The sequence below is a fragment of the Spermophilus citellus genome, assembly GCF_964194105.1.
Source record: "Spermophilus citellus genome assembly, chromosome: 4".
Lineage (NCBI taxonomy): Eukaryota > Metazoa > Chordata > Mammalia > Rodentia > Sciuridae > Spermophilus > Spermophilus citellus.
In genome coordinates this window covers 1,826,234-1,850,528 of record NC_138185.1, presented here as the reverse complement: position 1 = coordinate 1,850,528, position 24,295 = coordinate 1,826,234, and the positions used below count along the sequence as shown (strand labels likewise).

Genomic DNA, 24,295 nt, shown 5'->3' with positions numbered 1-24,295 from the left:
CGGCGGGCGGAACCACCGGCGCGGGGCGCGGGGGGCGGCGCGGCGGCAGCGAGCGGGCGCGGGGCGCTGGGCGGGCTCCGGGGGGCCTTGCGCGGAGCGCGGCCTGCGGCGGCGGCGGCGCTCGGAGCGGTAGCGCGGCGGGCTCCGGCGATCGGCGGCAGCGGCGGGGCGGGCGAGCCCACGGCGCGGCGCCCCCCGCCCCGCCCGCGCTGCGGAGAATGGGCACCTCGGGCTGCCGGGCGCCACAGGAGGATAGACCCCGGTGATCACCGGCTCTGCCCGCGCCACCACCATGTCCGTGGCCTTCGCGTCCGCGCGGCCGAGAGGCAAAGGAGAGGTCACGCAGCAAACCATTCAAAAGGTGGGCGGCGCAGGTCTGCGGGGTGTGGGCGGCGGGCGCGGGGCTGGGCGCGGGGCGCGAACAAAGCCGGGGCGCAGCCGGGTGGCCGCGAGACCCGACGGCGGCCCGGCGCCCCGCGGTCCGCAGTGTCGCGCCTGGGAGCTGAGGGCCGACGGGGGCGCTCCCCGGAGAGCCCGCGCTGACTTTGCGGGGGCGCGCGTTCCCTTGGCTGGGGCGCGGGGCGGCAGGGCCGGGTGGCCGCCGGGGTGCTGGCCCCGAGCGCGCTGCCGAGTCCGCAGAGCGCGTCTCCGGAGCTGTCTCGACCGACTGGGGCTCCACGCGCTCTGCTCGTAGCCCGGCGGCCGCTCCGCCCATAGCGCGCAACTTGGCGAGTGGAGAAGGGGCGCGCGGCGACGGCGAGGCAGCCGCTTTAGTAAGGTGCAGAGCGCCAGGCACAAAGGGACGGATCGGAGGTGTGAGTGCAGGTCCCGCGGCCCGCAGCCCTGAGCAGAGCGCGCGGCAGACCTGCGGGCCGGCGCGTCCCCGCCCTCTTTCCTGGTCAGTCCGCTTTCAGCGTCCTCGCCCAACCGAAACGGCAGATTTGCCCTACCGCCTTCTCGCCCGTTGGGGCCAAAGCTTTCTAGAGAAAGCCTTCTTACGAGCGGGGGCCACTTCCCTAAAAGCCGTTAGAAGATGTGGAGAAGAAAATGAGTATTCAGGCATTCCTGTCGGAGCTTGTCCGCGTCTTCTGTAGCTGCGTCGGTTCCTCTTTTGGACTCTGGTTCCATCTACAGCAGGATTCCTGGGTTCCTGTAAGCCTCTTCGGCCCGGTGCGCTCGCCTTGCTGCCCTGCTCTCTTGGCGGAAGTGCCCTTGCTGTTGCTGTCTTTAGAAATGTAGTGGTTAAGTAACAAGTGGGGAGCCTGGCCCGCTCCAAGCAGAGGAGAAAACGTTTGCCAAGAGCCGAAATGCACGGTTGCAAGCGTGGCTTTTTTATTAGCAAACACTGCTGTAGCGCCATTGCATTCTAGGCACTGTTGGAAGATCTTTACATATCTTAACTAATTTAATTCTTCATGGAAGTCATTATCGTCCCCATTTTATAGTGGAGCAAATTGAGACATACCAAGATTCAGGGGCTTCAGGGGGCTGCTGTTGCTGTGGCATCTGGCCAGGACTTTTGCCTGCCGGGAGGGTGGACCCCAGACTTGGAGGCACACATCAGCATCCCACAGGTCTCCTGGAGCCATGGCCTTCTGGAACTTAACAGTCTGTTCCTGGCTTCAATATTTATTCAGAAATTTGTACTTCACACTCCAGTCCCCATTTAGGCATCTCAGATTCTTCAGGCAACAGATTTTCCCAGCCAGGAAGTGGTGGAAACCAGAACAGCCCTGCCCCAGTGTATCTGTGCCCAGGTGTGGGATATAAGGGACATAGGTGAGAGGTGACAATCTGGGTAGGGATGTGTGCCTAGGTTTGGATGATGATGGGAGAGGGCTTGGGAGCTGGGTCAGCAGTTGGTCTTCTGTGCTGTCCTCCGACTTGGAACTGCTATCACAGAGAACACAGGTGATCCAGTTGAAAAGGTGTGTCTTCCTCTGTGAAGAGAGCTGCCCCCACAACTATGAGTGGCCTGGGCACTTGAGCCTGCCATTAACATGGTGAGGTGTGCTGGGCACAGTGGTGCACACCTATAATCCCAGCAGCTCAGGAGGCTGAAGCAGGAGGTTTGCCAGTTCAAAGCCAGTCTCAGCAACTCAGCAAGCCCCTAAGCAACTCAGCAAGACCCTGTCTCTAAATAATTTAAAAAAAATTTAAATAGGGACTCTGGGTATGTAGCTCAGTGGCTAAGTGCCCCTGGGTTCAAGCCCTGGTTTCAAAAGAAAAGGAAAAAAAAATGGCAAAGTAGTGACTTCTAGGAGTGACAGCACTTCTTTCACTGTGATTAGACACCTCTCCTCTCCTCCACCCACCACTGAAGGGGAGCCCAGGAGCCTGTCTTTCCATCTCCAGGATGGGGTGCTCTGTCTGGGGTCCACCGTGGGGAGGGATCCAGGAGCCACTGGGGAACTGGCCTTTTGGCCTCTTTGTGTCTCCTCTTGGCACAGCCTTTGAACCTGAGTAGTGCACCGTGCACGTGGGGTGAAGCAGGGAAGGGTGTTGTTCTCTGGGTGGGGACAGTCACAGCCAGGCCTCATCCCCTTGACCCAGTGCAGTGGGGCTGTGAGCCCTCTGGCTGGGTACTCCAAGGTGTCTGCTGGCCCACTGCCAGGGCCTCGGGAGCTCCTCCGCCCAGTGAGAGGGTGCATTTGGAGACAGACAGCACCGCCCACCTCCCTGTGCTTATTTCCTTTCTAAGGCTGGTGGGTGTCCTGGTTGTGGGGAGCTGGGGCAGAAGGAGAGGGCAGCTTCTGGTCATGGCTGGTGAGGCTCACTCCCTGGTGGTCCCCTAGGAGCCCTCCTCAGGACTCTGGCCCTCTGCCCTGAGCCTGTTTCTAGGCCAGTGGGTCAGTGGCAGGCCGCTTGGCGTCACAGGGAAGCTTCATTGGAACCTCTAATCAGCAGGCTGCAGAAATGCCTACTGCCCCTGGCAGTGCAGGAATAAAGGGTATCTACCCTTTAGTGACTTAGAGGCATGAATGTCCTATAAACCCTGTGCAGCTGGAAAGAGACAGAGCCCGGCTTTGGTGCCTGATCTGTGACGTGAAGGGAAGAGAAGGCAGAGGGTTGGAAAGGCCTGTTGTCCCACAGGTGGAAGGAAGGCTTCTGCCAAGCAGGCCCGGATGTGGACACAGGTGGAAATGAGGAGGGCGGCGGGCCAGCGTCCTGGGTTCACTTTCCTGTTGCACTGAGACCGTCCACACATGGGCTTTCTAGGCCTGGGTTTTCTCGTTTTGAAAACGAATCCAAAGTGACCTAGTGAGCTGTGTTTGTGGCTAAAGTGTCATCGTTACTGCCTTCACCCTTTTCACGGAGCTCTGGATGCGTAGAGGAGGGGCCAGAATGCAGCAGTGGCACTTGGCGAGAGAGCTGAGGACTCCGTTCCTCGTGATAGGCCCCAGGCAGGAGGCACTGCCTGTGGACCCTGCGTGTGTAAGTGTGAGCTGTTTGGAACTCTCACGCCTAACTCCCGTCTCTGCGGTGGGTAAATGTGGACGGTGTCGGGTTCCTTCAGTGGTCTGCGGTGCTCTTACAGGAGTCCCCCGGGCTAGGTCTCGTCCTCAGGGTTCCATGATCCTGCCTTGAAAATTCTTGTCCATTAGGTCATGCTCCTCCATCACCCCTCTGGAGTCCCTCAGCTAGATCGGTGACTCTGTGGAACCCTCCGTCAGGGCCAGGTCATCAGCCCTCCAAAAGGCACCTCGGGCTGGGTCATCACGCCCACAGGGTTCTCCTCTGGGGGTTCACTGCCCTCCTGGGGTCTCCTCTGCAATGCCATCGCCCTGCCAGAAGTCTCCCCCTCAGGTCTCCACCCCTCTGCAGTCTCCAGTTGGGTCGTCCCTCTCAGGAGCCCCACCGTCCCTGTCATCGCATTGCTTTTCCATCAGTCTGCTTTCTTTCCTAGGGGTCCTTTCATTCTGAAGACACGTCCTTCAACTCATAAGACACCTGGACTTTTTGTTTGTCTGTTTTAGTCGTAGTCGGACACAATACCTTGATTTATTTCTATGTGCTGCTGAGGATCGGACCCAGGGCCTCACACATGCGAGGCAGACGCTCTACCACTGAGCTCCAGCCCAGCCCCTTGAATGGTTTTTTATTCCCAGGAGTTCTTTGGCCCTTGGTGCTGTTTTAAACAGGTTTCCATTCCCTCTCCTGGTGATGACTGCTCTTTATCCATCATTTGCCGGACGTCGTGGTTCTGGTCTGCCAAGCATTAGCCATGGCTTCTAACTCCTGCAGGCTGCTGCCTCTCAGCCTCCAAATAGGCCTCATTCCTTCTGGGGGAGCAGGTGTGGTGGGGCTCAACTGTACTCCAGCCAGGCGTGTGCTGGGGGCTCTGCTGGGAGGTGCTCTCTGCTTTCAGGAGTCCAGCATCTTTCCTCCCAGGCTGGACATCTTATCTCCTGCCAAGAGGGCCTCAGTGCTCTGGGGTCAGGGGTGAGTAGGTCCTGAGCCTCCTTGGCCTTTGCCCACGTGGCTCTGTGCAGCAGGTCAGATCCTGCTTGGATCAGCACCCTGGCTCTGCGGTTCTCCCTCCAGCTGCTCTCTGTGCCCTGTTCTGGGCCTCCTGCGTTTCTTCTTCTCTTGTCCCTTACTCTGTGGGCAGATCTTCGAGAGTCTGGCGCTCAGCCTGCGTCCCGCCCCTTTCCTACAAGGATTTCTTTCTTTCTTTTTTTTTTTTTTTTAAAGAGAGAGTGAGAGAGGAGAGAGAGAGAGAGAGAGAATTTTTAATATTTATTTTTTAGTTCTCGGCGGACACAACATCTTTGTTGGTATGTGGTGCTGAGGATCGAACCCGGGACGCTACTGCTTGAGCCACATCCCCAGCCCAGTATCTCCTTGTGTGAGAGCGAGCTGTGAAGCATCTCCGTGGCTGGGCAGTGTCCCATCCTGTGGTTGTACCATAATCCTCACAGCGACCACCTAGCATTTCTCCACTTGAGCTACTGTGGGTGGCCCAGGTGGCTTCGCAGCATCCATTAGTGTCCTTGGAGAGAATCCTGCCTGGGAGTGGGTAACCAGGAGTTGGATGCTGGGATCAAAACAAGAAATCCCAGGGCTTCTTTCTTTAATCAGTCTGGAGAAGGACCCGGAGTGCCCTCTTCCGTGGGTTTAGCTGCCCCCCCCTGCACACAGGCGAGCTCTGTGGCAGCTGCTGGCTGGCAGCGCCCCCTAGTGGGTCCCTGTTTCAGGACGGCTCCTCCTCTGAGCTGGGCTACGCATCTTGTCACAGTGGGGCTGAACGCTACAGGAAGTAGAGGGGCAGAGGTGGGGCAGGCCTGTGGTTCCAGGGGTGTAGGAGGCCGGGCAGGAGGGTCACAAGTTCAAGGCAGCCTGGGCAACTTAGACCCTAAGCAACTTAGCAAGAGACTGGGGATGTAGTTCAGGGGCAGAGGCCCTGGGTTCAATTCCTGATACAAAAAAAAAAAAATTTGTGGAGAGGAGGGCGTTGAAACTTACAGAACTGTAGGCTGTGCTCGCCCTCCAGGCGGCAGAGCCAGTGCTCCGGGAGCTAGACCCCAAGGATAGACTTCAGGGACCCACATTGGAGGGTGGAGGAAAAGGTAGGCAGCCCTGAGGGACAGTGGGCAGGTGGGCCCCTCTTCCCCTTGCTGTTAGGGCTCCGCCCGCTCTAGGGGCTGCAGAGTCGGCCGTTGATGACGGGGGCTGAGGTGGCCGTGTGTTTGGTGGAGACGGAAAACATCAGGCTCAGGGTTTGAGGCAGGGTCTTGCCACAGTGATGAAGTGGCCTTGAACTCACAACCCTCCCACCTCCGCCTCCTGAGTCACTAGGATCACAGATATGGGCCACTGTGCCTGTCTGTCCTTCCTTCTTCCTGAGAGTGGAGAGGGGAGAGGCCTCTGGGGTGAGGAGGCACAGGTGCCATGCGCTCTGTCCCCTGGAGGGCATGGTCCCTCCAGGTAGGGAATGGCTCATGTGGCAGTGTGCTGTGGTTCCCACAGCTCCGTTCCTCTTTGTCCCACCCGCCGTGGCCACCCCCTGGGCCTCCCTAGCCATCCTTGTGCTGCCCCCAAGTAGCCACCTGGGAATAGGGGCTCTCATGTGACCTCCATGCCCACAAACCGTGTGGTTCCCCGCTGCCCACAGACACCTTCATACCCAGGCTCCTGTCCCCACTACCTCGTCCTCTCTGCTGGATAGGCACACACCAGGACAGTGAGGCAGCCCAGTGCCGGAGGGTCCCTGGGTGAGGTCCTGGGACTTCTGGGTGTAGGAAGCCTTGGAAGGGGTCTGTGTAGCCTTGAGCCCAACCCAGTGCTCCTCAGAGGCCTCTGGGCACACCACCTGGGCAGGGTCGGGCTCGAGAACCTGCTTCTGGCCAGTCCCTGCAGTACTGATGCTGCTGTGTGGAGCGTGCCTGGGGAGCAGGCCTGGCCTTCCTGACCCTGGCACTGTGCACCCTCGCTGAGAGCCCTGCCCGGCTCTGGGGTGCCCACGCCTGCCTTTCAGTGGCCTTGGCCTCAGCCTGGGTTTCAGGTCCTGAGTCAGTGCACGTCACACACCTACACTGTGCGAGGCCGTCGGGGTTCCCTGCGGGGTGCAGGCCCGTCTGTCCCACCACAGCTCATGTGGCACTCAGGTGGTGGAGACCCGAGGGGTGAGGCTGCGGGTCAGTGGCCACAGTTGCGTGTCCTGTTCAGCTCCTTCGTCCTGCCTGCCTCCTGCCCCAGGCCGTGTGCCTGCAGTTCCTCCTGTCCCCAGGGCAGGACCCTGTGTGCTACCTCAGGCAGGGGTCAGGGCCTGGGCTGGTGGTGTGAGCCTTCCTGTCACATGGGTGGTACGCCTGTTGGGGTCTGCTGTGCTTTGAGCACCTGTCACGCCCTGCAGGTGGGGCTCCGAGGCACCCCGCGGGGTCCTGCACCCTGTGGTGAACTGGCTAGGCTTGCTGGGCGGGTGCCCTGTGGCTCCTCCGAGGAAGCCTTGGTGCCCAGGCCCCGTTCACACCCACGTCTGCTGCAGATGCTGGACGAGAACCACCACCTGATCCAGTGCATCCTGGACTACCAGAGCAAGGGCAAGACGGCGGAGTGCACCCAGTGAGTGTGGGGGGGGTCAGGGAGCCCGGGCCTACATAGCTGTGGACACACCAGGGGCTGCCCTGGCCTTCCGTGACCTGGCACCTCCCGAGTGTGCCTGTGGGTTACCAGGCTCAGTGGGGGGGCTCAAGTCCCCCAAATGTGATGAGTGTATGGGGATGGGACCCGGGTGTGACGTGGGAGAGCCTGGGATCCCTGTCACTTCTGTGTCCTCTGGGGTGCTCGGGCAGCTGGCTGTGGAGTTAGCCCAACGCTGGGCTACTGCCTGCTCTGTCCCCTGTGGCCTCTGCCTCCTTGAGCCAGTCCCCCACCTGCACTCTCTGAAGAGACCCAGCACCGCTTCCTCCTGGGGCGGGAGCCTGCTCAGCGCTGGGCTGGGTCCACTTCCTGCCTGCCCCTGCTGGACCCCCAGCGCTGCCACCTGTCTGTTTTTGACCAGGCCGTGGGGCCCGTGCCTGGTGTCCTCTGGGGCCAGGGTCCTGACAGGGTTTAGCTAGAGGTCCCAGCTCCTGGTTAAACCTGCTTCTGCCTCACTCGCGTGTCCCCACCCACAGGTATCAGCAGATCCTGCACCGGAACCTGGTCTACCTGGCCACCATAGCTGACTCCAACCAGAACATGCAGTCGCTGCTGCCCGCCGTGAGTGCCAGGCACGGGGGCCAGGGCTCCCCACTTACCGCCAGGAGCCACACACTGCCTAGGTCCAGGTTCCCAGCGTGTCACCTCCAGTAGGAAGGTGACCCTGAGGGACCACATCTTGGGGAGGCAGGCGTTGGGGCCTGGGGCTGTGGTGTGAACCTTTCTGTCGCACTGGTGGTGAACCTCCCGGCGGCGGTCAGGTCCCTGCCGTTGGGGAGAGTGACTCCACCCCCAGCAGGCAACCTGGGAGGGTGGGCAGCCAGTGTCTGAGCACTGGAGTGGGGTCCCTCTGGGCCTGCTGGGCCCTTCCTTGTCTTTTGGGGCCAGGGCTCTGACTCGGCCTTGCCCAGTGTGACTCCTCTGTCCAGCGTCAGCCATCAGGAGCCGTGCACGTGCCACGCTGTGACTGGAAGCAGAGCTTAACCAGGAAAACCCCCAGTGCCACAAATACTCTAGATGTCAGTCTCAGTGTTTGGCTTTTTTGAGGGGGTGGTGTTTGTCCACGGGATAGAACACAGGGGTCCTCTACACTGAGCCACATTTTTATTTTTTATTTTGAGATGGGGCCTTGCTGGATTCCTGAGGCTGGCCTCAAACTTGTGATCCTCCTGCCTCAGCCTCCTGAGTTGCTAGGATTACAGGCGTGGGCCACTGTGCCTGGACTGATTTGGTTTTAAAAATGTTTTCCCTAAATTGAATTTTCACTGTGAGGTGCGATCGCTTTGGCCCCTTCCGTGCTGGGAAAGTGCAGCCAGGGAAGTAGCAGCCTCGCGTTGACGGGTGCCATGGCCCCAGAACGGCTTACTTCCCAGTGCTCTGGTTCCCCTGGAAAGTGGTGACATTAGCCTTGGTCAGCCTGTCGGGGTTCCTCTCCCAGTAGGTGCCAGCAGAGCCTGCTGGAGGCTTCCGTTTGGGGCCAGGTGTAGACAGTGTCTGTGCAAACATTTGGGGCTGCAGGTTGATCTAGATGTGGGAGTGACGGTCCAGGGGGTCTCCTGTCTCCTGTACATCCCTCCTCCCTGCTGCATACTGTGATCAGAGGTGGGCTTGGGGGAATAAAGAATGAGAGAGGAGGGGGCACATGTAGAAGGAGTGCAGGGAACAGCAGTGAGCCAGCTGGTGCGAAGGCCCTGGGGCACAAAATGGTGGGGGCCGTGGACACTGAGGTGCTTGTCAGACGATCCTGAGAAGGATATGGGGGGCCAGCAAAGGGGTTCCCTGTCGTCCCAGCAAGGGGACCAGTTTTTGAACACCCAAGTGTGTGTGGACAGGCTGGGCTCTTGTTTACACTGTGTTGTCTCCACTAGGCCTGAGATGTCGGGGCCTAGTCACCACCACGGTGCTGCAGAGCATGACAGTGGCTGTAGGTCTCGGACATTGAACAGACAGCCATGGATGCAGTGAAAGTTCTGTGGGCCACCAGATCCCAGGTGGCTGTTGGTGGCTCTTAGTTAGCCATCCTCCCAACCTTCTGTCACTGCAGCCGCCGACCCAGAACATGAACCTGGGCCCCGGAGCACTGAGCCAGAGCGGTTCCAGCCAGGGCCTGCACCCCCAAGGCAGCCTCAGCGACGCCATCAGCACAGGCCTGCCCCCGGCCTCCCTCATGCAGGGCCAGATCGGCAATGGTGAGCAGGTTTGCAGGGGACATTCCCAGTTCCACGGTCCCTGAGACAGCCACAGGGGCAGCTGCCACGGTGGGGCCCCCACAGCCTGCAGGGCTGGGCTCGGTGTCCCTGGCTCCCGCGTCCTGGAGTCACCGGGCCCGGGGAGCAGAGCTCCAGACCCCACCATGCGCACATGGTCACACGATGCCCACTTCGAATGCAGAGTGCGGTTCCAGTGGGCACCCAGTGGGAGTGGAGCCCGGCTGCCTGGAGAGGGACCCGCTCGTCACGTGCGCACTTGCTTGACCTGGGGCTGACCTGGGTTAGTCGCCTCCCTCCCCAGAGCTGCCCAGAGGAGACAGAGGTGCTCACTGGCCCCGCCCCTGATGCCCACCCTCCACAGGTCCCAGTCATGTGTCCATGCAGCAGACGGTGCAGAGCACCCTGCCCACCACTTCCATGAGCATGTCTGGCAGTGGCCACGGCTCGGGACCTGGTTACAGCCACTCGGGACCTGCCTCTCAGAGCGTCCCGATGCAGGGCCAGGGCGCCATCAGCAACTACGTGTCTCGGACCAACATCAACATGCAGTCCAACCCAGGTACTCACCGCGGGCCGGCTCCTCGCACTGGGAGTGTGTGCAGGCCATGCCTGTGGGTCCCGGGGTCACCCATGTACTGGGCACAGGGAAGGAGAGGATCAGCAGGGCTGGCTGCCTCCCTCAGGCCTCCACAGGGCCAAGCCAGTGGCATGCAGTGATGCTGACTCTGGGCTGCTTCTCGGGGGGGCCCCGGGTGGGGGCGTGGGCAGCATGGCCTGGGTCTGGGAGCCCCATGGGCTCGGTGGAGTGGCTCCCAGTGCAGGATGTTCCCTGGATTACAAATGCTAGTCTTTAGAGCTTATTACAGAGCAGGACGTGAAATGCCTCCCAAGTTTGTTAATCACATGCTAAAATTCAACTCGGAAGTGTTGACTCCAACAAAACGTATCAGGACAGACCCCCCCTTCCTTCTCCTACGAGGTTGCTAGGAACCTCAGAGCGGTGGCTCCTGCCTGTCTCTTGGAGCTGCCCGCACCTGTGAGCAGGACGAGTGTCACAGGCCAACAGGCGGGTCAGTCGGGGTGCTCAGGGGACACCGTGACTCAGGACCTGCCCAGGGACAGGGAAGGTCAGGACTGCTTGGGCTAGGGTTTGCAGAGAGCTGCGGGGCCATGGTGTGTTGCCATGGCAGCCCCGTCCTCCTGCCCAGAGGCACGTGTAGACCGGCACCCAGCCCTGGGCCCTGACCCTGTGCTGGGAGGCAGGCCTTGGGGTCCAGGTGACATGGGGTGGGAGGTCAGGGGCTGGCCTGGACTTCCCGGTGACTCGGGGTCTCTGTCACACAGTCTCCATGATGCACCAGCAGGCGGCCACATCCCACTACAGCTCTGCGCAGGGCGGGAGCCAGCACTACCAGGGCCAGTCGTCCATGGCCATGATGGGCCAGGGCGGCCAGGGCAGCAGCATGATGGGGCAGCGGCCCATGGCGCCCTACCGGCCCTCCCAGCAAGGTGAGGCCCTCAGGGGAGGATGCGCCCAGGACCCCTGCTCCCGCGTTTCCCCACCTGTGCGTGAGCGAGGACACTGGGCCTGCTGAGGGTCCGCGTGTTCTGGAGGTGACCTGGTGTGGGGCTGTGGTCCTCTGGGCAACCGGGGGAGGGGCAGCTGGTGGCGGTTACAGATGCAAGACCCAGAGCCTTGCTGGGGCGGGAGGAGGGCAGGCCTGGTGGCTTCAGTCCTGGCCCCGGGTGAGTTCTTGGTGGTGGGCCCTGCTGCCCATCTGGGTCCTGGCTGCAAGGAAAGCTGCCCCACGCGGGGTGGGTCCTGAGCGTGTGTTGCCTGCAGGCTCTGCGCAGCAGTACCTGGGCCAGGAGGAGTACTACAGCGAGCCCTACGGCCACAGCCAGGCCGCCTCGGAGCCCCTGAGCCAGCAGTACTACCCCGAGGGTGAGGCCCAGCACCGGGGGCAGGACGCAGGCTCAGCCGTGGAGTCTGAGCCGGGAGGGCCTGTCTGCCACAGACGGACCCTGAGACGGCCTCGGGGGGCTGGCAGGCCTGCACAGCCCCCTCCACTTGTCACCTCTGATTGTCCATTTAGATCATCCCAGGATTTGAGAAGGTAGCATTTAAACTGGTCTTAAAAAATGCCTAGGTTTGGGAAGACAAAGACAGGGCTCCCTAGAGGACAGCCGGGTGGGCTGCCCAGTGAGCCTGGGCGTGAGGCAGGTGCCCTCCTGCTGGGAAATGGGTGGTGGGTGCTCACCGAGGCCAGCCATGGGCAGGCTGTGTCCCTGTAGTCATGGTGCCACACAGCACCCTGCCCAGAAGCCCCAAGAGCCAAGCAGAGCCAGAGGAGAGCAGCTGGTGCTCCCAGAGCCAGCTGTGACAGACTGGACCTGGCCTCTCAGTAGCCCGGGGTGTGGGAAGTGACGCCTGCGTTTTGTTGGTTTGTTTTTGATTCTGGAGCTACGTCCCAGCACGTCTCCCTCTTATCCTGATGGCTGAGGCTGCCCTGAACTTGTCATCCCCCAAGTTGCTGGGGTCAGGGTGTGGCCACCTGGGGAATCAGGCCCTTGACCCGCTCTGCCCTGTCCCTGGCCTGGCCCGACTGTCCTTTCCTGGGCTCGCACGTCTCCCCCAGGACCGAGAGGCAGCGTGCGGCCTGCCCACAGCCGATGCCCGTCTCTTGCAGGCCACAGTGACTATGCCTACCAGCAGTCGTCCTACTCGGAGCAGAGCTACGAGCGCTCCTTCGAGGAGTCCACGCAGCACTACTATGAGGGGGGTAAGCAGCCCTGAGCGGGGACGCTACACCCCTGAGAGCAAGTCGTGCTGCCCAGGGCCGCCCTGGACCCAGACACACAGGGGCACAGAGCTGCGAGAACCTTCTCTTAGAAGATGCGGGTGTTCTGCCAGGTGCCGGGTCCTGCCTGCCTGGTGTGTTGGGATATGGGAGAGCTTCGGCTGGACACTGGGGGTGCTGGGGACAAACCTGCCGTGCAGTCCAGCTGTCCAGTGTGTGGCCTGGGAGCTGCTCTCAGCCTCCTCAATCAGAGCCACCCAGCAGGGACCGAGGCACCTAAAGCCCTCATGAGCCAGGCCGGGAGTGTGTGGGGTGGGGTGGCATGGTCAGGTCTGGCCCAGCATTTCTCCAGAGCCCTGCTGACTGGGTCAGACATGTCTTGGGCCAGGCGCTTGCAGCCCTGCACAGAGCGCCGTGGCCATGCCACCTGTCAGGTGAAGGTGAGGTGGCGGATGATGGGAGCTTGCTCTCAGGCAGACAGCTCTGGCCTTCCCACTTCATGGTGTGAATGTGCCCGCCCTGGCCACCAGTGGCCCATCGCTGAAGGTGCCTTGGGGAGAGAGCTGCACGGTCAGATCCCCTGCGGGTGAGCGCAGCGCCGGAGTGCCCTCAGCTCACAGGCCTGCGGGGCCTTTGCTGCCGAGTTCCAGGCTTCCTGGTCCAGACGTTGGTGGTGGGAACGGCAGGGCGATGACGGGCCGGGTGAGGGAGAGCAAGAAACAGGTGGCTTGCCTAGGCCACGCTCCGGGTGCGTTCCTTACATGCATTTGTGGTAAATATGCCACAAACGACACTTACCATGCAGCCCTGTTCAGACAGCCTGCCCAGTGGCCTGCGCACATTCATAGTGGCATGCAGCACCATGCTGCCCACACAGGACTTCCCACACCTGACACCAAGACTGTCCCCACTGAACGCTAGCCCTGCCCCCCCAGCCCCCTGACCCACCTTTCTGCCTGGGCCTCCTTGGTGTGCACTGCCTGGGGCCTCCCGTGACCAGCTCGCCACACCCCACTGGTGTCCTCACTTCCTTGTTGTAGCGGGGCCAGGTGGCCCTTTCTGAAGTCCCGCGGTGTGCTTCCTCTGCCCTCCTCTGTTCCCGACACTTGGCCTGTGCTTTGGCTGTCATTGATGGTGCTGTGGTGAAGGTGGCAGGCTGCACCTGTGTCCCTGCTCTCCACCCTCGAGAGGGCCTGGAGGTGGGACTGTGGCTCACGTGGCAGTTGTGCCTGGCTTCTCCAGGAACCTGCACACTGCTTTCCACAAAGCCATTCTGGTTTTTAGTTACATGTGGCAAAATATTTTAGAAGATTTGAAAACAGGGAAAGTCCTCCAGAAGGCTGGTGGCAGGCCACCTGCCAGGACCCAGTGAGCGTCCTGGGCTGCTCCACCTTCTTGCACCGCCGAGCCCACCCTGCTTGTCCTGAGGGGTGGGTCTGGCCCCCAGGCTTTCCGCCTGCAGACACTGGCCTGCTGGCCCCACCTGGTGCTGAGGCAGGTTCCCAGGACGCGCCGTCCAGGCTGCGGGGTTAGGAAGCTGCGAGGAACACAGACCCAGAGGGTGGCGCCTCGGGGTCTGCAGGGACAGTTGCACATGGGCACCTCGATGGTCCTTGCAGCTGCACAAGCAGTTCACGCCAGAATAGACACCAGCAGACATGCCCCACCTCCTGGGAGCTGCTCAGGACTCATCCTGCAGAGGGCCCTGGGCAGAGGGCCGGCTTTGAGCTGCTGGGCAGTTTTCTGTGGGCTGGTGTCTGTGGCCAGCGTGAACGGGTCTGAGGGCCTTAGGAGCTGATGGAGTAAAGGCAGGACCATCAGACGTGGGAGGACCTGGCTCTGTCGGGCAGCACAGAGTGAGTCTGCATGAGGGACATCCCTCGCAGAGGAGCCCCATCTAGAAAGGATGGTGGGCCAGCGCTGGTCTGGGAGAGGCTGCACGTGGGTGCCGCAGCCAGGGACCTTCTTCACGGCCCCATCTTTCCATAGAAACAGCTGTCTGGAAGCAGGCAGGCCCACGGGGCTACGTGCACTTGTTGGGGCTATTTTTCTGAGAATTGGATCTATAGATGTTCTGCTGTTGAGCTAATGAGCTAATAGGTCCCAACCTGCTGCGAAGAAACCACCCACATGTATACCCACGTCATACCTCCTGTTGTGCACCATAAAGATACATACTTGGGTTTGTTTTTTTAGCAGTACTGGGGATTGAACCTAGGGGTGCTCTACCATTGAGCCACTCCCCAGTCTTATTTTTTATTTTGAGGCAGTCTTGCTAAGTTTCCCAGGCTGGCCTTGAACTTGAGGTACTCTTGCCTCAGCCTCCCAGGCCATTGGGATCACAGGTGTGCACCACTGTGCCACTGTGGTTTTATTTTTTTAATTATTGTATTATTATTATTTTATATTTCCAGTTTTCCTCCCAGCTTTATTAAGGTGTAATTGACAAAAGTGGATATAATGCCAGCATGGTGGCAGATGGCTTGGCTCTCTCCTGGATTGAGAAGAGCTGTGTTCCGTTCTCATTAGACTGCAGCATGAGGAAATTGTGCAAAGGGACTGTGGTCTGTCTCGCCCCACAGCGGTGCATTGTGAGGTCCTGGGTGGGGTGAGAAGTGGAGTGCTGTTTTGAGGACTGGGGTATAGGTCTTGCCTCCTTCGGGTGCAGAGCAGCCAACAGAGGCCAACATAAAGAATTTCCACAGGAACCTTGTGGGTCATAGACACTGACCATCAAGGACCAGAGGCAGGAGGGCTGGGGTGGGCTGAGTGAGCTGGGTAGGAGTGTGACACCATAGAGTGCTGACCGGAGGGGTTCGGGTACAGTGGGCTTGGCACTGTGGTGAGCTTGCGGCAGCACAGCCCACACAGAGCGAGTCCCTCCTGAGTGCCCCTAGGCACGACCCAGGAAGAGGTGCTCCCTATGAACTGCAGAGGCCAGGCACAGAGCAGACAAGAGGGAGGACAGGACTGTGCTTAGCCACGCTGCCTCAGCACACCCCAGGCAGCCGGGAAGGGATCCGAGACACCAGTAAGAACAGTTAGGGGGAGGGCAGTGCGGCAGGAGTGGAGTGCCCTCTGTCCCTCTCCGAGGTGGGCCCCTGTTTGGTTTTACGTTTCTGAATCATGAGAGTGAATTTGCTTATTTAGAGGTTAGAGTTGGAAGTGTCAAATGTTGGCTGTCAACCAGGACAGGAGGACCCTAGCTGTACGGTCATCCACACCATCTGCGCTTCCTGGAGTCCCAAGAGCCCCTGGTGTGTCCTCTTGGGTGTTGCTCAGGACCCTGCCAAGTGTGACTGACATGTCCCCTAGGAGTGGGGGTTCAGACTGGCAGCATCCCAGCAGCAGCAGGGCATACCCCATGCTGCATTTCTGCTTCCAGAACTCATTAATATGTCCCTTGTCCCTTGTTTGTGCCGCCACGCCCTGACCGTGTGTTAGTAAGCTGAGCGTGTATACTGGCCAGGGCTGGCCTCTCCTTCCACTGTACGTAGTGCTGCCCTTTATCCCTCATGACCACATCACAGGAGGCTGCGGATTCCTAGACAGAGAGCTGGGAGCGGGAGAGGTGGAGCGTGTGTGTGCCTGGTGGTGCGGAGGCCGGGCCAGGGCTGTCCAGCTCTGCTGAGGCCCATCCACGCGCCTGCTGTCAGACACCTGACATTTGTGCTTGCTCCTCCCAGATCCCTGGAGGTTTTCCAGGTGCACGAGAGCAGGCACCCAGGAATAGCTCCTTTACCTGTCATTTCATGAAGAGTAAAAATGGGGCCAGGGAATACAAGAATAGTGCAGCTGGCCAAACCCGAGGAGCCTGCTGAGGCTCTGGTGCGTCCTGAAGTGCTGGACTGAACCGAGTCCTCTGGCTCCCTGGAGTTGCCTCGCCTGTCCTCGGCTTGCTGGAGCCAGCTTGGTGTTGAGGAGGAGCCTGGGTTAAGAGCTCAAGCTGGGCGGGCGGACCGTGGGACGGACGCAGATGGCTTTCTAGAAGTCTGTTACTAGGACTCAGTTTCAAAGGACTTAACTTTTGCAGGTCCTAGAAAAGTCGTCACCCATAGCCAGACCAGTGGCAGGAGCACAGGCTCCTCGGATCTCACCCTCGGCCCCTGGGTGCCGCCCTGTATTTCCAGGGCACGTTTTCATAAGAACAGCCATTCCTTTTGGGCATGTTCTGGGTCCCAGAAGTGCACCTGTCTCCCAGTCCCTGCCCCAGCCTCTGTCCCCTCCTGGACCTGGAATTGGGCCACGCAGATGTGGTCCCACACAAATGAAAGCAGGAGGCAGGACGTGGTCTAGACACCTCCTGGGGGAGGCGTCCCTGCCTGGAGCCCACTCTGACCTGCTGGCCCTGCAGTAGGCGCCTCAGACCTCCAGGAAGTCGTGGGGAGACTGCAGCTCATCAGTGCCCTCTGAGCTTGGCGAGGCTGTCTGCACACGTGTGCCACTTCACTGCTTGATGTCTCTGAAATGAAAAGGCCTTGGCGTGGGCACAGCCAGGAATCAGATTTTGGAAACAAGCACAAGTGTTTTCTGTGAAGGAAGAGGAAGTGAGAGCCGGCGCCCTCTTGCCTTCTGCCCACCTGCTGGCGACGGCAGCCTGTGGGAAGCTTCTGCCCGCGTGCACTGGGTGGAAGTAGGAACTTGGTCCCCAGGATCAGCTGTGGCCTCAGTCTGATGTCCCCAAAGCACTGGAGCCCGTTGGGCCCAGTAGGGGTGTGAACTTCAGCTGACGGCATCTTTTTTTTTTTTTTTTTTTTTTTTTTTTTTTTAAGAGAGAATGAGAGAGGAGAGAGAGAGAGAGAATTTTTTAATATTTATTTTTTAGTTCTCGGCGGACACAACATCTTTGTTGGTATGTGGTGCTGAGGATCGAACCCGGGCTGCACGCATGCCAGGCGAGCGCACAACCGCTTGAGCCACATCTCCAGCCCCAGCTGACTGCATCTTGACCTGAGGGACGTGTCCAGGCGACCTTCTGCCATGAGCCTCCTGGGCATCACATTGCATGTCCCTAGGAGAAGGCAGTGGCCTGGAGATAGGATACAGGTGTCCCCGCCCCTCCCAGAGGCCCTCCTATGGCTAGTGGCTCAGGACGAGAGGGCCTGTGGGTCTGAATGCCCGTCTTCCAAGTGAGGCTACCGCGTCCATTTCGCCACCTGCAGAGTGGGGACGACGGCAGTGCTCACTGCACAGGGTGGTCCAGGAGACTGCTGGAGCTCTCTTGTGACCCGCTTGACCATCCCTGGCTTGGTAGCCATTTCTCAGTGCCCGCAGGCGGCTATGCTGGGCTCTGCTGGCCTCCCTGCACCATTTCCTGGGCCTTCCAGACGTGGTTCTCTGCCCGCTCGCCTTGCCAGGGGCCTTCACAGCCAAGGTGCCTTTGGTCAGTGCTGTGGTGTCCTTCTCGCTTCCAGCTGCTGCTGGTGCTGTGCTCGTGGGCCGTCCAGTCTCCCGGGCATTCGGTGGCAAGGGACTGTCATCCAGCCACCTAAAGCAACAGGAACCCATTGCTCTGGAGGCTTGAAGGCGGAGGCCGGGGGTCAGCAGGGCACGTCCCATGAGAAGCCACTGGCTGCCCCCTCCGTCTTGGCGTGGAGAAGCATGGCTCCAGCACATGGCTTCATCCACACGGCTGTGTCCAGGGCGCCTTCCAGTTAGGTCTGCAAGGCCCTGGTTCCTCTCAGGACTCAGCCTGTCTTGTGGGGCCCAGCGCATCCCAGGACGTTGACGTTGGCCAGTGGCCGCGCCGGCCATGTAGCTCTTTGTCAAGAGAAGATGTAGACTTCGAACATGTGGACGGCCCGCCTGAGCCTGCTGCTGGCCACCGGCGGTGAGCGCCTGCCCTTCTCTCTGCAGGGAACTCCCAGTACAGCCAGCAGCAGGCTGGGTACCAGCAGGGCACCGCCCAGCCGCAGACCTACTCCCAGCAGCAGTACCCCAACCAGCAGAGCTACCCCGGGCAGCAGCAGGCCTACGGTAAGAGGGCGCTCCCCCGAGGGCCCGCCCTGCACCCCAGGTGGGCACGCGCCTGCTTAGGGCCTCATTCTGGAGCAGTTCCAGGTCTCCAGGACAGTGGCCGGGATGGTGCAGGGTGACCTGCGCCCGGCCAGGGCCTGCAGTGACCTGACGTGGCTGCCATGACTGGGAAACCAGCGCTTGCTCCCGGGGCCAGACTCCTGGTCCCTGGTGTCCTTCCCCGGGGACCAGACCCACCCTGCGTCCAGACTCCTGGTCTCTGGTGTCCTTCCCCGGAGGCCAGACCCGCCCTGCGTCCAGACTCCTGGTCCCTGGTGTCCTTCCCCGGAGGCCAGACCCGCCCTGCGTCCAGACTCCTGGTCCCTGGTGTCCTTCCCCGGGGGCCAGACCCGCCCTGCGTCCAGACTCCTGGTCCCTGGTGTCCTTCCCCGGGGGCCAGACCCGCCCTGCGTCCAGACTCCTGGTCCCTGGTGTCCTTCCCCGGGGACCAGACCCGCCCTGCGTCCAGACTCCTGGTCCCTGGTGTCCTTCCCCGGGGACCAGACCCGCCCTGCGTCCAGACTCCTGGTCCCTGGTGTCCTTCCCCGAGGGCCAGACCCACCCTGGGGACCAGACTCCTGGTCCCTGGTGTCCTTCCCCCAGGACCAGACCCGCCCTGCGTCCAGACTCCTGGTCCCTGGTGTCCTTCCCCGGGGACCAGACCCGCCCTGCGTCCAGACTCCTGGTCCCTGGTGTCCTTCCCCGGGGGCCAGACCCGCCCTGCGTCCAGACTCCTGGTCCCTGGTGTCCTTCCCCGGAGGCCAGACCCGCCCTGCGTCCAGACTCCTGATCCCTGGTGTCCTTCCCCCAGGACCAGACCCGCCCTGCGTCCAGACTCCTGGTCCCTGGTGTCCTTCCCCCAGGACCAGACCCGCCCTGCGTCCAGACTCCTGGTCCCTGGTGTCCTTCCCCGAGGGCCAGACCCACCCTGGGGACCAGACTCCTGGTCCCTGGTGTCCTTCCCCGGGGCCAGACCCCCCCTGCGTCCAGACTCCTGGTCCCTGGTGTCCATCCTCTGTCCATGGGCTCCTCTGCTCTGGGTGTCACAGGTGAACTCACCCCTTGACCGTCTTGGGCACACTGGCCAGGCGTGTGAACATGCCTCACGGGGGCATGCCGGTTTCCCCAGGTGAGACTAGGTCATGGGTTTGGAGGGAGGATCAGTGGGTCCCATCTCGTACAGCCAGTCCTCACACAGCTCGCCTGTGGCGATGTGGCCAGCTTGCCTGGCCCTGGTGGTAGTAGCCAGGTGTCTCCCTTGTTCATTCCTCCCTCCTTCCCTTCCTTCTGGGGAGTAGGTCAGTAAGCTCTGGTCAAAGGGATCATCTTCACATGTTCTTTGGAATTCTGCAGGGAAATGTCCCTTGTCTGTCCACTCACCCCTCCAGGTGTGTTTTTAGGTCAGCATGCAGGTGGACGTTAACCTCCACATCGGGTCATGGTCTGGTACCATTGTACTTAGTGGTCGAATAGCCCTGGCTGTGGCCCCTATGCCCCCTTTTTTTTGAGGGGGGAGGGGTACTGGGGATAGAACTCAGGGGCACTCAACCACTGAGCCACACCCCAGCCCTATGTTTTATTTTATTTAGAGACAGGGTCTCACTGACTTGCTTAGCACCCACTGTTGCTGAGGCTGGCTTTGAACTCACGATCCTCCTGCCTCAGCCTCCCGAGCAGCTGGAATTACAGCTGTGTGCCACCGCGCCTGGCCACTGTGTCCCTGTAGCATGTTTACTTTTGGGGGGTTTTAAGCACCTCTGTGTTTTCTGTGTAGCCCTGCGATCAGCCACTTCTCCAGGGAGACCTGGTCCCTTTCGTTGGAGCATAGTGGTTGACACTGGGCCCTGCATGGGAGGGTGCTTTCTGCATCCACCTTGCTGGGCTTTCCCCGAGCCTGCCTGCAAGGGGGCTAGTTTAGTGGCAGGGCCAGAAGCACTTTTCACTCATGAGCTTCTGCTCCCCACGAGAGGATCGCTAACTTGAGACCTAGCCAGGAAGTTCGCCGAGGCTGATCAAGGCCCTTGAACAACCTGACTCTGCTTTCAGGATCCATGGGGTGCACAGGAGTCAGAGGCCAGGGTATTTCTCCCTTCAGCAGGAACAAGCTCAGTCCACCCAGGCCAGGTCTCAGCAGGGCCCTGGCCCCAGTCTGCCCGTGTCAGGACCCTGTCCTGCCTGGCCCCTGGCCTACAGGTTGCACTTGGCCAGAGACCCAAACTGCAGGAAGCTCCCCTTGGGACTCCCCTGACCTGGGGGGCGCCTGCCCTCTTCACCCTGCAGTCACTGGGTGACATCCCTGCAAGCTATCGGCATTTAAGGTACACAGAAAGGCTGCCCGTCCCCAGGTCAGAGCTGGCAGGCAGTGACCTCTGCTGGGGTTGTGGTGGCCATGCCTGTCATCCCAGTGACTCAGGAGGCTAGGCAGGAGGGTCACAAGTTCCAGGCCTCCTCAGCAACTTGCTGAAACCCTGTCTCAAAAACAAAAAGGGGGAGCTGGGGATGTGGCTCAAGCGGTAGCGCGCTCGCCTGGCATGCGTGCGGCCCGGGTTCAATCCTCGGCACCACATACCAACAAAGATGTTGTGTCCGCCGAAAACTAAAAAATAAATTTAAAAAAAAGGGGGGGGGGAGGCTGGGGATGGAGCTCAGTGGTAAAGTGGCCCTGGATTCAATCCCTAGTCTCAGGACAGAAAAAAAACACTAGTCCTCACAGGCCCCCACCCACCCAAAGAAGGAACCTCTCCACTTATTTATCCTTGAATCTGGGGTGGAATGGTCTCCCCCTGCTGAGCTCACTCCCCTGAGCCTAAGCCCTTGGTAACTGAAACAGAAACAGCCTCGGGGCCTGTGGTCAGGCAGGATTTTCTTCCCCTGGTGTAGCAGGCAGCCAGCTCTTGAGTCTTGGAGGAAGCTATTCTGGCCAGTGGGTCTCAGCCTGAGTCATCTGAGTGCCTTTTGAAAAGGAGCTGGGGCCACTCAGACCCATTCTCAGGGTGGGCCCCATGGGCAAGGTCCCCATGAAGCCCATAGGGTTCTGGGGGAGGAGGGAGCCAGATAGGACCCTTTGTCTTTATGACACGGCCAATTAAATAGCATCTAGGACAAGCCTGGGGAGCTGGGCTCAGCGCAGTGGTGGAGTGCTGGCCTGGCACACGCAAGGCCCTTGGTCAGTAAAAACATGGCCGGCCTTTATGGATTATTTCCAAAGCCTTCAACTTAGTTTTCACAGAAATGCTGGCCATTTCTCCTCTGCTGCAAGCTTCCCCTGTTTCCTGTGATCTTTAAAGTACGAGTCGACAGTGTCCATCATGTGTGACCTCAGCTGGTCTGGAACAGTGCGTGGGAAGAGGCCTTGTGGCCCATCTCAGGCAGGGTACAGGACTGGGTCTGGCCAGTAGTCCCATGGCCCTGTCTCCCCGTATTCGTGTTGAGGAAGAACAGGTCCCTGGTGTTTTGGAGATTCCAAAAGAGGGGTGAGCCAGTGCTGGTCCTCACAGAGCCTGTGTCTCCTCAGGGCCTGCCCAGAGTGCCCCCTCGCAGTACTCCAGCTACCAGCAAGGACAAGGCCAGCAGTACGGGGGCTACCGAGCATCGCAGACGGGACCCTCTGCCCAGCAGCAGCGGCCTTATGGCTATGAGCAGGCAAGTTACCTGGGCACTTCGAGGCCCGCCGGGGCTGTGGAGATGACAGTCATGAAGAATACTGAGGTAGCCTTGATTGGTTCCAGGTTCCTTTAATGATCACCTCTGCCTCGGCTCTGAGGCACACACCCATAGCTACTTTGAAGGCTGCAGCAGGAGGATCGCAGGTTCAGACCTGCCTGGCAACATAGTGAGACCCTGTCTCAAAATAAACAGGGCTGGGCTGGGGTTGAGGCTCAGCAGTAGAGCGCTTCCCTCGCATGCGTGAGGGCCTGGGTTTGATCTTCAACACCACATAAAAATAAATTTAAAAAAATAAAGATATTGTGTCCATCTACAACTAAAAATATTTTTAAAAATGAAATAAAAAGGGCTGGGGATATAGCTCACTGCTAAAGCACTCCTGCATTCCGTCCCCAGTACCAAGAAAAGGTCTCTGCTGGTGTGTTCACCTCGACAGACGGCTGGCCTGTTGCACCCTAGACTGACCATTAGGTTCTCCTTCGCTCCATCAGTTCTGCAGGTTTTCACTGTGCATCTAGCAGGTTGGGGCCTCTGCCAGGTGGGTGAGGCGGGCAGTGACAGGACCCTATGCTGTGGGCAAAGACAGCTCACTCAGGAGGCAGCACACAGTTGGTGGCACCCACTACTGTCCTGGGAGCAGGTCGAGAAGGGCAGCAGGTGGGTGGACAGGAACCCTGTCTGCCAAGGGGACAGTTGGTCAGGAGCCAAGGAAGACCATTCTTGGTGGGCAAGAATGAGGACTTCTGCAGCAATAAGGCCTGTGTGGCCAGAACCCGGGCACAGCAAGAGCCTGGGAAGAGGTGGTGGTGAGACTGGGGTCGTGGCTCGGGGTAGGGCGCTCGCCTGGCGTGCGGGAGGCTTGGGGCTCGATCCTCAGCACCACATAGAAGTAAACCAACCAGCAAATAACTAAGTAAAGAGATGATGGGGACAGGCTGCAGGGCGTAGGGCTTCACAGGCCTCACAAGGAGTCGCCCTTTGCAACTGCCAGGACAGGGTCTGTGTGCCTGAAGCACTGAAGGGGCAAGGACCCTCATGGATGAGAAGAGCCAGGCTCAGGGAGAGGATGTGCAAAAGTCCTGGGGAATGGCGGATTTGTTGTGTTGTAGACAGCAGGAAAAAGACCGGGTAGCTGCAGTGTGGAACAGTAGAGGGAGATGTGTCTCAGACATTTATTTGGAGCTTCCTTTGAAGACAATCCTTAGCAAAAGGTGACTCTGCACAGTGACGTGTAGGTAGCAGGCGTCAGTGACCTCACACAGCTAGTGAAATTCCAAAGCACCATGTTATGATTGTTTTCCTTGGATAACTGAGTGGCTAAGAGGGTGTTTTCTTTCTTTCTTTCTTTCTTTCTTTTTTAATATTTACTTTTTAGTCATAGTTGGACACAATACCTTCATTTTATTTATTTTTATGTGGTGCTGAGGATCGAACTCAGGGCCTCGCACATGCTAGGTGAACGCTCTACCACTGAGCTCCAGCCCCAGCCCCAGCCCCAGCCCAAAATTTCTTAAGTGCTTCTCATCCTGCTTCTGAAAGGGTGAACCAACCTGAAGTTTGACTGTGAGCACGGGGTAGAGCCAGCCGTGTGAGCATCAGGGCAGAGTGCCTAAAGGAGCAGACCACTGGACATGGGGGACCGTGGTCCAGAGTGCTGGCCCTGTATTCAGACAGGCTCTGGGGTTGGCCTCTGGGTGTGGAATCCAGGAGGCGGCAACCTGCCCCTGATGCAAAACTGGAATTACTAGGAAATAACAAGTGAACGTTCTCATCTCGTGATGGACCGACTGGAAGACTTGGAATTCTATGCCTGCCTCAGAGAAGAGAGCAATGACATTTTGGGGAAAGTGTCATCTAGCTCCCAGGATCCTGATTTGTGTATCTGGGAGATGCACGGCCAGCTGCAGGCTGTGGGGTCCTGCCGTGGGCTGTGGTGGGCTGTGGGCTGGAGGGATCTGTGGGGCCATGATGCACTCTGCAGGCCTCTGGCTGGATGCCAGTGCACCCAGAGGCTGCCAGGTGTTGCTGGGGAGAGGATCAGCTCTACTTGAGAAGCCCTGGGCTAGACCTAGACTGTGCGAGGCATTCAGGCTGCCCAGCTCTTTGAGTGGCCTGAACGCTGCTGTTCTCTCAGCTGACCAGGCCAGATGGGCTTTCCTGTGTGCCTGAATGTTGGCTGGGGTGGGCCTGGCCTTGCTTTTGAGTGCCGACCCTCCTACCCAGGACCATGTCTTGGGCCTGGGGACAGAGCTCAGCTGGTAGAGTGCTTGCCTGGCATGCACAGAGCCCTGAGTTCAATCCCTAGCACCAAAAAAAACAAAACAAAACAAAAAAAAACCTCTAAGTCTCGATTTCTTTTAGGGCCAGTACGGAAACTACCAGCAATGAAGGACCCATGTTCTTGTTGGAGCCTGGTGGGAGTGTGTCTGGGCGCTGGACAGCTGTGGTGGTTCTGATGAA

At 59.7% G+C, this 24,295-nt stretch overlaps 1 protein-coding gene across 1 annotated transcript; it reads left to right on the top strand.

Moving 5' to 3' along the window:
• Positions 1-56: 56 nt before the first annotated feature.
• SS18L1 (SS18L1 subunit of BAF chromatin remodeling complex) lies at positions 57-21,907 on the top strand (the record flags this gene model as incomplete). Its single annotated transcript, XM_081291440.1, has 10 exons — positions 57-361; positions 6,989-7,065; positions 7,620-7,704; positions 9,188-9,332; positions 9,715-9,912; positions 10,698-10,862; positions 11,197-11,298; positions 12,044-12,136; positions 18,011-18,130; positions 21,684-21,907. Exons 1-10 carry the CDS (start codon positions 293-295, stop codon positions 21,905-21,907), a joined length of 1,278 nt encoding a protein of 425 aa, XP_081147566.1. The 5' UTR covers positions 57-292.
• Between the last annotated feature and the right edge of the window lie 2,388 nt (positions 21,908-24,295).